At 37.4% G+C, this 12,754-nt stretch overlaps 1 protein-coding gene across 1 annotated transcript; it reads left to right on the top strand.

The window, feature by feature from the left end:
• Positions 1-204: 204 nt before the first annotated feature.
• Positions 205-11,641, top strand: LOC124286704 (ubiquitin-conjugating enzyme E2 S-like). Its single transcript, XM_046723123.1, has 5 exons — positions 205-331; positions 2,425-2,572; positions 3,522-3,712; positions 9,408-9,544; positions 10,388-11,641. The coding sequence occupies exons 1-5, from the start codon at positions 323-325 to the stop codon at positions 10,521-10,523; spliced, it is 621 nt and encodes a 206-aa protein (XP_046579079.1). The 5' UTR covers positions 205-322; the 3' UTR covers positions 10,524-11,641.
• The last annotated feature ends 1,113 nt before the right edge of the window (positions 11,642-12,754 follow it).

Here is a 12,754-nt window from a genome sequence, read left to right as displayed (position 1 = left end):
TTCCGAGACATTTATTATCAACGTGATTTTCAATATTAATTACAAAAGGTGATTCTAAATAAATAAAAAAGATAATTTTTAACCCTATGATAAAAAATGTTGACAGAAATAATTTAAAGACTGAGCATTTTTGTTAACAATATCTTATCTTGGTTAGGATTGGCTAATAAAATAGGTCACGTCTGTAAACATCGGTGTGATTGGTTAAAATTCATATACGGCCTACTTCAACGTTTACAGTGCAATAACAGAGAAGGTGATCGCCTAGGATTGCCAAATTATTTTCTAGATTACTCCTTTCTACTTCAGTTAGTGTGTAAATATGTCGAGTGTAAGTATCTAAGTTACTTTTCTATTGGTTCTTGTCACCAGTAGTGATTTTAGAATAGAAATATTGTTGATAACCAACATGAAATATTCTGCGTTTTGTTCAACTGAGGATGTTCATTTCGCACAGCTGAGCGACCAAAATTGTGATAAAGTAATATACTAATGGCCCTTATTTTGGCCAAATATTTTGAATTTTAGACAAAAATAACAACATGATAACTTAATCTGCGTGGTGGAGCTGAAAAGCAAACAATTGCGCAATTTGATGCTCCCGTTGAAGAGATGGGCTGTCTATGTGTTTGGACTTGTTATTTGTTGCCAAAAAAGTGAAATTCAAATTATAGTGTACCTTTCATTATGTAGACACTTTTATGTTTGTGTTATATGTCACTGCACTCCACAGTAATGTACTATTATGTAGAGTGATAACAACCTGCTGTATTAACCTTGTAATATTATTGTCATCAGCTGGTCATGGTCTTTAGTGCCTCTGAGTATGAGATTTAATTAACGGAATGATTTCCCCTTTCAGTCTTGTAAAAAAAATTCAGGAAACTAAATAAGATATCAGGAAATAGTCCCTGTCTTCTATGCTAATAACCATGAAGAATAATATTTATACTATCAGCCCCGCCATGTTTGAAGCTCCTTGTATTGTCCTCCTCCAAAAATAACAAGCATATTTCAAGAGCAATAACCATATCTATGTTTAGAATATTAACAATATGGAGGTCAGCTGCAGAAAACAAAGTTCAAACACTGTTGAAACAAAAACATTGTGTTGGTCACGCGATATACAACTTGTATAGTAGATCCCATTGTCATGTATTTTAGCTAGTGCAGTGGGGAAGATTTCTGCCCGTAACCCCCGTTAGTTGTTTATAGATGGGTTTTTATTTAGAAAGCTTACCTAAACCTAAACCTAAACCTAACCCCTCAAAATAATCATAATAAATAGAATACATTTCAAGTGTGGGTTACGGGCAGAACTCTTACAGTGCAGTGCACATTACGTGTGAACGTCTAATATAACAACCAGGAAATAGACATCACATTGGCTTGTGTTTTACCTTTGATGCAGTAAGTTACTTTAATAGCCATATTTACTTTTTAAAAGGGAAAAAAATTGTTTTGTTTTTTTAAAAAAACCGTTTCACCCCTATCATAGTATTGTACTGGAAGTTTCTTTTGCGATCACACACACACAAAAGTGAAAGTTTGGTCTATATCTGTAACAAATACAATTACTCCATTTTGTCAATATGGTTTTGTTATGCAATGTTCACAAAAATGGAATTGAGAGGACATGGTAAACAGAATTAATTTCAGCCAATGTGAACTGAATATTGTTATGAGGCCTTGAATGTAAGAAGTACTGTCATTGAAAATACTCTGTAGAGGTTCTAAGGAGAGTGATTGCAATAACTTTGTGCTACAAGGTTACCTAGGTATAATCTGGATATGTATCAATGCAAAATAAAACAACTACATGGGATAAGGAGTGAGTGAGATGAGTTTTATGCCGCTGTTAGCAATGTTCCAGCAATATCATGGTGGGGGACACCAGAATTGGGCTTCACACATTGTACCCATGTGGGGAATCGAACCTGGGATGGAATAAGGAAGATATGTAAACAAGTATATATTATAATGAATTGTAAAATACTTTTTCCTGGCTATATGCACAAGTTCTGAAGCCACAGTTCTTTTTTATATGCCCAAAGTACTAAGTATGAACTGAAGACTTTGAATGGGCCTCATGGTGTTGGATCACATAGAACAAGCATCCAGTACCAGACACATTACCTTGCCATCAAAATGTGTATTTAAGCTGTGTGTGGAATCAATAATCTATGAGTATCAATAATACAGCATCATGTTTTTATTAGCAATGGTGAAGGTTCTAATTAGAGATGACTCCATTCAGAAAGCTTAGACTCTCTTGCTGAAGGAAAACGTTCTCAGTGACAAAAGGTTATGTGGATCTTGAGTAGGACAGAGTTCAACTTTCAGCTTGCTTAGTTCTGCCATTTATTGATCTTTTCTTCCCTCAGGGGATTTCAGGCTTGATCTTGATTTCTATGTTTTTTTCAGAGATCAAATGTAGAGAATCTGTCCCCACAAGTAATTCGGCAGGTGTCCAAAGAATTAAGTGACCTAGCAACCAAACCCCCTGAAGGAATAAAAGTTTTTCTAAATGAAGAGGATATCACAGACATCAAAGCCATCATCGAAGGACCAGGTAAATGCTGGAAAATAATGCTTCTAGAAATAAATTGAAAATGTGTGCAAGACCGGTTGTAATAATGATCTGCCTATTATTCACTGTACACACACAGATATCTCTGAATTCTATTTTATGGTATTTGCATGATACAGATGTCATCTATATCTTCAGTCAAAGTTATTTCTGCTGTGTCTTGTACTGGGCTCTGCTGGTAGAATCTTACCCTGCATGTTTGCCCATTTGGGGATCAGTGGGGGGATAGGCCTATGTCGACTTAATGAAGTAATTGTCCTGCGAGCCTATTCTAAATGAGCTTTGTGTGGTTTCACTCGGCTGGTTATGTGTCACTGTCAGGGTTTGTTGGGTTCATATCTCAGCTTGGGAGTACAACCTTGGACATGATGTTAAAGAACAAGATACGAAAGTATCAATTCTATCCCATTCAGATGCACAAATGTGACTGAACTACAATGGTTCCAGTATCCAACCTTGCATCATGTCTTGCAAACTACTGTAAGATGGGTTACATGGACAGTACAAAATGCAGCTACTGTTCTAATGAGGTGGATGTTATACATGTACTTATAAAAGTATGAAAAGCCAAGAAAGTTCACTGAAGCTAACGTAGAGAAGAGGTAGCCTACTAAGATTGATTTGTGAAACGGCGCCTATAAAGTAATGTAATGAATTTGTGAAGACAACACATGACTTCATATAGTTTTTCTCTCAACATTGAAGTGCTGTAAAGTCATATAGCAGTAACTGACCAATCAGTATTGCCAAAATGTGCATCTGCAAATATCTAAAAGTTAACACATGATCATTGAAGCCTTCATTTTCTCCTTTAAAATGTCAACAACTACTATACAGACAGACCATGACTGACACAGCAGACATACTGCAGGCAGGGAAGTAACACATCTGCCATTCACATGCTTACTCTGTTCTGTACTTCTGCCTGCAGCTGGAACTCCGTATGCTGGTGGTGTGTTCCGCATGAAGCTGGTGTTGGGCAAGAACTTCCCCTCAGAGCCACCTAAAGCCTATTTCCTCACCAAAATTTTCCATCCAAATGTTGCAACAAATGGAGAGATTTGTGTGAACACACTAAAGAAAGACTGGAAGGCAGAGCTGGGACTCAAGCATGTTTTACTGGTGAGATGTGCTGATGAGGCTGATCACTGGACAGTGGTGTATGTAGATTACACTATATGGGACAGACTCATATATATGAGTATTCTAGGGCTGTGTAGATTACACTATATGGGACAGACTCATATATATGAGTATTCTGGGGCTGTGTAGATTACACTATATGGGACAGACTCATATATATGAGTATTCTGGGGCTGTGTAGATTACACTATATGGGACAGACTCATATATATGAGTATTCTAGGGCTGTGTAGATTACACTATATTGGACAGACTCATATATATGAGTATTCTAGGGGCTGTGTAGATTACACTATATTGGACAGACTCATATATATGAGTATTCTGGGGCTGTGTAGATTACACTATATTGGGACAGACTCATATATATGAGTATTCTGGTATTACTGGGGACTGACTGTATATTACACTATATTGGACAGACTCATATATATGAGTATTCTGGGGCTGTGTAGATTACACTATATTGGACAGACTCATATATATGAGTATTCTGGGGCTGTGTAGATTACACTATATATATATGAGTATTCTAGGGACAGACACTATATTGGATATATATGAGTATTCTGGGGCTGTGTAGATTACACTATATTGGACAGACTCATATATATGAGTATTCTGGGGCTGTGTAGATTACACTATATTGGACAGACTCATATATATGAGTATTCTGGGGCTGTGTAGATTACACTATATTGGACAGACTCATATATATGAGTATTCTGGGGCTGTGTAGATTACACTATATTGGACAGACTCATATATATGAGTATTCTGGGGCTGTGTAGATTACACTATATGGGACAGACTCATATATATGAGTATTCTGGGGCTGTGTAGATTACACTATATTGGACAGACTCATATATATGAGTATTCTAGGGCTGTGTAGATTACACTATATGGGACAGACTCATATATATGAGTATTCTGGGGCTGTGTAGATTACACTATATGGGACAGACTCATATATATGAGTATTCTAGGGCTGTGTAGATTACACTATATTGGACAGATTCATATATATGAGTATTCTAGGGCTGTGTAGATTACACTATATGGGACAGATTCATATATATGAGTATTCTGGACAGTATATATATGAGTATTGGACAGACTCATATATATGAGTATTCTGGGGCTGTGTAGATTACACTATATTGGACAGACTCATATATATGAGTATTCTGGGGCTGTGTAGATTACACTATATTGGGACAGACTCATATATATGAGTATTCTGGGGCTGTGTAGATTACACTATATTGGACAGACTCATATATATGAGTATTCTAGGGCTGTGTAGATTACACTATATTGGACAGACTCATATATATGAGTATTCTGGGGCTGTGTAGATTACACTATATTGGACAGACTCATATATATGAGTATTCTGGGGCTGTGTAGATTACACTATATTGGACAGACTCATATATATGAGTATTCTGGGGCTGTGTAGATTACACTATATTGGACAGACTCATATATATGAGTATTCTGGGGCTGTGTAGATTACACTATATTGGACAGACTCATATATATGAGTATTCTGGGGGCTGTGTAGATTACACTATATGGGACAGATTCATATATATGAGTATTGGACAGACTCATATATATGGCTGTGTAGATTACACTATATTGGACAGACTCATATATATGAGTATTCTGGGGCTGTGTAGATTACACTATATTGGACAGACTCATATATATGAGTATTCTGGGGCTGTGTAGATTACACACTATATTGGACAGACTCATATATATGAGTATTCTGGGGCTGTGTAGATTACACTATATTGGACAGACTCATATATATGAGTATTCTGGGCTGTGTAGATTACACTATATTGGACAGACTCATATATATGAGTATTCTAGGGCTGTGTAGATTACACTATATTGGACAGACTCATATATATGAGTATTCTGGGGCTGTGTAGATTACACTATATTGGACAGACTCATATATATGAGTATTCTAGGGCTGTGTAGATTACACTATATTGGACAGACTCATATATATGAGTATTCTGGGGCTGTGTAGATTACACTATATTGGACAGACTCATATATATGAGTATTCTGGGGCTGTGTAGATTACACTATATTGGACAGACTCATATATATGAGATTTATATGACTATATTGGACATTCACTTACACTATATAGACTCATATATAGTATTCTGGGGCTGTGTAGATTACACTATATTGGACAGACTCATATATGAGAGTATTCTGGGGCTGTGTAGATTACACTATATTGGACAGACTCATATATTCTGAGCTATTCTAGGGCTCATGTAGATTACACTGTGTATATTGGGACAGACTCATATATGAGTATTCTAGGGCTGTGTATTCTATATTGGGACTGTGTGAGATTACACTGTATTGGACTATATTCAGACTCATATATGAGTATTCTGGGGCTGTGTAGATTACACTATATTGGACAGACTCATATATATGAGTATTCTGTGTAGATTACACTATATTGGACAGACTCATATATATGAGTATTCTGGGGCTGTGTAGATTACACTATATTGGACAGACTCATATATATGAGTATTCTAGGGCTGTGTAGATTACACTATATTGGACAGACTCATATATATGAGTATTCTAGGGCTGTGTAGATTACACTATATTGGACAGACTCATATATATGAGTATTGGGACTGGGGCTGTGTAGATTACACTATATTGGGACAGACTCATATATGAGTATTCTGGGGCTGTGTAGATTACACTATATGGACAGATATATATATGAGTATTCTGGGGCTGTGTAGATTACACTATATTGGACAGACTCATATATATGAGTATTCTGGGGCTGTGTAGATTACACTATATTACACTATATATGGTACAGGGCTCATATATATGACAGTATATCTGGGGCTGTGTAGATTACACTATATTGGACAGACTCATATATATGAGTATTCTGGGGCTGTGTAGATTACACTATATTGGACAGACTCATATATATGAGTATTCTGGGGCTGTGTAGATTACACTATATTGGACAGACTCATATACAGTATATGAGTATTCTGGGGCTGTGTAGATTACACTATATTGGACAGACTCATATATATGAGTATTCTGGGGCTGTGTAGATTACACTATATTGGACAGACTCATATATATGAGTATTCTGGGGCTGTGTAGATTACACTATATTGGACAGACTCATATATATGAGTATTCTGGGGCTGTGTAGATTACACTATATTGGACAGACTCATATACAGTATATGAGTATTCTGGGGCTGTGTAGATTACACTATATTGGACAGACTCATATATATGAGTATTCTGGGGCTGTGTAGATTACACTATATTGGATGAGATTCATATATGAGTATTCTGGGGCTGTGTAGATTACACTATATTGGACAGACTCATATATATGGAGTATTCTGGGGCTGTGTAGATTACACTATATTGGACAGACTCATATATATGAGTATTCTGGGGGCTGTGTATACACTATATGGACAGTATTCTGGGGCTGTGTAGATTACACTATATTGGACAGACTCATATATATGAGTATTCTGGGGCTGTGTAGATTACACTATATTGGACAGACTCATATATATGAGTATTCTGGGGCTGTGTAGATTACACTATATTGGACAGACTCATATATATGAGTATTCTAGGGCTGTGTAGATTACACTATATTGGACAGACTCATATATATGAGTATTCTGGGGCTGTGTAGATTACACTGTATTGGACAGACTCATATATATGAGTATTCTGGGGCTGTGTAGATTACACTATATTGGACAGACTCATATACAGTATATGAGTATTCTGGGGCTGTGTAGATTACACTATATTGGACAGACTCATATATATGAGTATTCTGGGGCTGTGTAGATTACACTATATTGGACAGACTCATATATATGAGTATTCTGGGGCTGGTGTAGATGTAGATTACACTATATATGGACTAGATCATCATATATGAGTATTCTGGGGCTGTGTAGACACTATATGGGACAGATTCATACATATGAGTATTGGACAGACTCATATATATGAGTATTCTGGGCTGTGTAGATTACACTATATTGGACAGACTCATATATATGAGTATTCTGGGGCTGTGTAGATTACACTATATTGGACTATATATGGACAGACTCACTATATACAGACTCATATATATGTATTCTAGGGCTGTGTAGACACTATATGGGACAGACTCTATATGAGTATTCTGTGACATTGGACATATATGAGAGATATTCTGGGGGGCTGTGACTTACACTATATTGGACAGACTCATATATATGAGTATTCTGGGGCTGTGTAGATTACACTATATTGGACAGACTCATATATATGAGTATTCTGGGGCTGTGTAGATTACACTATATTGGACAGACTCATATATATGAGTATTCTAGGGCTGTGTAGATTACACTATATTGGACAGACTCATATATATGAGTATTCTGGGGCTGTGTAGATTACACTATATTGGACAGACTCATATATATATTCTGAGTATTCTGGGGGCTGTGTAGATTACACTATATTGGACAGACTATATATATATTCTGGGGCTGTGTAGATTACACTATTCTATATGAGTATTCTGTGTGTAGATTACACTATATTGGACAGACTCATATATATGAGTATTCTGGGGCTGTGTAGATTACACTATATTGGACAGACTCATATATATGAGTATTGTAGATTACACTATATTGGACAGACTCATGTATTCTAGGGCTAGATTACACTGTATTGGACAGACTCATATACAGTATATGAGTATTCTGGGGCTGTGTAGATTACACTATATTGGACAGACTCATATATATGAGTATTCTGGGGCTGTGTAGATTACACTATATTGGACAGACTCATATATATGAGTATTCTGGGGCTGTGTAGATTACACTATATTGGACAGACTCATATATATGAGTATTCTGGGGCTGTGTAGATTACACTATATGGGACAGACTCATATATATGAGTATTCTGGGGCTGTGTAGATTACACTATATTGGACAGACTCATATATATGAGTATTCTGGGGCTGTGTAGATTACACTATATTGGACAGACTCATATATATGAGTATTCTGGGGCTGTGTAGATTACACTATATTGGACAGAGATTCACTATATATATATGAGTATTCTGGGGCTGTGTAGATTACACTATATGGGACAGACTCATATATATGAGTATTCTGGGGCTGTGTAGATTACACTGTATTGGACAGACTCATATATATGAGTATTCTGGGGCTGTGTAGATTACACTGTATTGGACAGACTCATATATATGAGTATTCTGGGGCTGTGTAGATTACACTGTATTGGACAGACTCATATATATGAGTATTCTGGGGCTGTGTAAGGTCCCTGTACCCCTTTCTTATAGTAAGTCATGTGTAAAGGATTGTATAGTGAGCAGATTGGAATAAAAGAAGGTTACTTTGGGAATCCCAAAACATTTTGAGCCTACAACCCACACCTTTCCTTTCACTGCCAGATCTTCCCAGTATATGACACCTCCTCCCCCAACTTGTGGATCAAGGCATAGCTATTATCCCACTTGAGCTACATTATTCCAAGTTGATAGTGAAGTAAAATCTGCTGTTCTTTTCCCCAGACAATAAAGTGTTTGCTGATTGTGCCAAATCCCGAGTCTGCTCTGAATGAAGAGGCAGGCAAGCTGCTGCTTGAACAGTATGAAGACTACTCTCATCGGGCAAAGATGTTCACAGAAATACATGCAAAACCTCCAAAGTGAGTATCTTTATAAAATTAGCATGAATCTATGCCCAAATATCTATATGTATGGAATTTAGAGTGAAGTATGTTACTGGGTTGAAGACTTTGAAATTTGAGAAAATATTGTGCAATAGTTAAGAATGCTGATGTCTGATGAGGCAGAGTTCATCTGTAAAATGTTGAATCAGCACCCACACACAGAAATGTAGATTTGGAGGTGTCCTCCTATACTTGCAGTGGGAGGTGTCCTATACTTGCTGTGGGAGGTGTCCTATACTTGCTGTGGGAGGTGTCATCCTATACTTGCAGTGGGAGGTGTCATCCTATACTTGCTGTGGGAGGTGTCATCCTATACTTGCAGTGGGAGGTGTCATCCTACACTTGCAGTGGGAGGTGTCATCCTATACTTGCAGTGGGAGGTGTCATCCTATACTTGCTGTGGGAGGTGTCCTATACTTGCATTGTTGGGTGTCATATACTTGTTGTAAGAGGTGTCATCCTATGCTTGCATTGGGAGGTGTCCTCCTATACTTGTTGTGAGAGGTGTCATCCTATACTTGCTGTGGGAGGTGTCCTATACCTGCTGTGGGAGGTGTCATCTTATACTTGCAGTGGGAGGTGTCATCCTATACTTGCATTGGGGGTGTCATCCTATACTTGCTGTGGGTGGTGTCATCCTATACTTGCTGTGGGAGGTGTCATCCTATACTTGAAGTGGGAGGTGTCCTATACCTGCTGTGGGAGGTGTCATCCTATACTTGCAGTGATTATTACTGATCAGGGTTAAATTACAATGTCTGTAGGACAGAAAGTTGCTAATAGTTTCATTTCTTAAATACACAAATGTCCTAATTTCAGACTCATGACAGCTGATGCATATAATCCCAAGGAAGATAAACTTACTGATGGTCCAATGGCAAAGAAGCATGCTGGCGACAAGAAGCTCTTAGACAAGAAGAAAAAGGAAAAGAAAAAAGTGCTGAAGCGCTTGTGATGTGCTTAACAGACATATTGTGGACCGAGTCCGCTATCTCAGTACTGCATCAATGCCAGCCATCCTTTTCATGTGATGGAGCCGACAGCAACCATGTGGGTGCATGTCTCGGGTGGGGCAGTTTGCCCTGTGTGAATGTCTGGGGCCTCAAGACGGACAACGTTGTGCCCTGGCTCGATCTGTCTGTTTGGTCATATTTTAGTTTGCCTGCTGACCAGGAAGTCATGTGGGGATTTCTCTTATCTTGACTTTTCATGTCTTGCAAATGAAACCTATTTCAGCTGTATTTGAGCATACACTGTATATGTGCATGGATTACACGTGTGAAATACTGGTAAAAACATTACATCCAGTGATATATTCATTGTGTGATCAAATACAGTTGTGTCCACTGTGTAGAAGTCTGTTCTTTTATCATTCGAGAGACAGCATGTTCTTACCCAATCACCTGCTTAGAACAGTGCTCTCAATTTTATATACCTCTACATTACTATCATAACATACCTTGTCTCAATCAAGAATGTCATCACACATTTATTCATTCATGATCAAACTTCCATTTTTCAAGTTAAGAATTCCAAATTGTATCATGCATCTAATAAACTATGATCCAAGGCTGTATGGGGTGCACAGGTGGTCTAATAGTGCTGTTAAATATTTCTGTACATTCATTACAATCACTTCATTGCAATTTCAGTTTCATCCATGAAAAATATTTATGAATCCAGTGTCATTTTCATAAATCAGTTCAAAAGCTTACCAGCCAGTATGTCATTTTCAGTGAGTGCATTGTTCTTAACAAGTGATGGAGTTGGAGATTGTTTAGTGGTTACCTCAAGAAAAAGAACTAATTTCTGTTGTCTCTGAATGAACTTATTCTATTATGTTCTGTTACATTTGTATTATTTATTACTCAGTGATCCTGTTTAGGATTGCAATTTTACATTTGCAGATTAATGTATGTTGGTCTTCAAGACTTGTACATATGTACACTCATCTGTGAATAGTTTTCTTTTAATTTATGACCGAGTCTTATGGCCCTGAGTGCATGCATGTGTGTAAATGTCATTGTCATTTTTCATAGATCATCAAGATAATAAATTTGTACATACACTTAACATGTCCTCTGTTGTCTTAACACATATTTTCATAAAACATGGAGAAACATTTGGAGCATTCAACCATAGTGAGTAACTGTTTATTTTGAGTCTTCTGTGCAATACTTGCATTTCAACACCATGTGCAGCTGGATTATCCCTTCCATTTGTGCTGTCAAGAGCTATCCTTACTAGAAGTTGTACTTGGCTCCAGTCTTTGCAAATTGTCCAAGGGTCTGAGCAAGATGACATTCTCTTTTAACTGTTGCCTTCCCTACATTCACATTAATTGGAATTGTAGTCCAGTTTTACACAGCAGTCTGTTGGTAGCTTGGTCAAAGGAAGAGTCAGGATGTGGTCCAACTTATATCCAGCCTCATATCACCATTAGATGAAGAGTTGTGTCCCTTAGTAACATTGTGTATATAGTATTCCCCGAAATTATTGAGAAAGTTGTTTTTGCAAATATCTAATGCATGTATATAAACTATAGAAGTTTTACTTAAATGAATATGTTGAGATATGATTCTCTTACAGTCTGTCTTTTCAGTACTTTTCAGACCTCCTTGCCCTGCAATACACGAATGAATGTGCCTAGTTATACTACCGATCAAAGTTTGTAGGAAATCGTGTGACAGTGTATCCAAATATTAGACCTCTTCTTTCTTCATATCATTAATATTTCTTAGTCCTTTTTGGTTAATTCTGTCTTCCATTAGTCCCCACACATTCTCAACAGGGGTAAGATCAGGGATGTAGCTCGGCCAGTCAAAACCTTGAACATTTTCATCCAACAATCAGTTTTGTGTAGCCCACAGTGTGTTTTTGTGGTGTCACTCCACGTGATGATATCCCACCTGGGGCTATGTTTTGGGCATTGGTAGATAGGTTTTACTGTATCTTTTGTCCAAATTTTCACACAGTTCGGAAAAAGCCAGACAGAATCTTCATGAGAAAAGAAAACAGTTTAAATGTCTCTTTTTGTGCATCGTTCATCAGTGGTGAGGAAATTCCGCTCTTTTTCACCCTGTTAAGTCTTTGTAATTCTTGTCTAAGTGTTTTCCCCTACTCACAATCTGACCAAGTTGCCAGTGATCTGTAGTACTGAACATCCTTGGCCACCCTGCCCCTGTC

This window comes from Haliotis rubra, unplaced genomic scaffold, assembly GCF_003918875.1.
Source record: "Haliotis rubra isolate DU_JTF1 unplaced genomic scaffold, ASM391887v1 Scf39, whole genome shotgun sequence".
Taxonomy (NCBI): Eukaryota; Metazoa; Mollusca; class Gastropoda; order Lepetellida; family Haliotidae; genus Haliotis; species Haliotis rubra.
The sequence above is the reverse complement of the archived record's forward strand: the minus strand, read 5'-3'. Positions and strand labels throughout refer to the sequence as shown.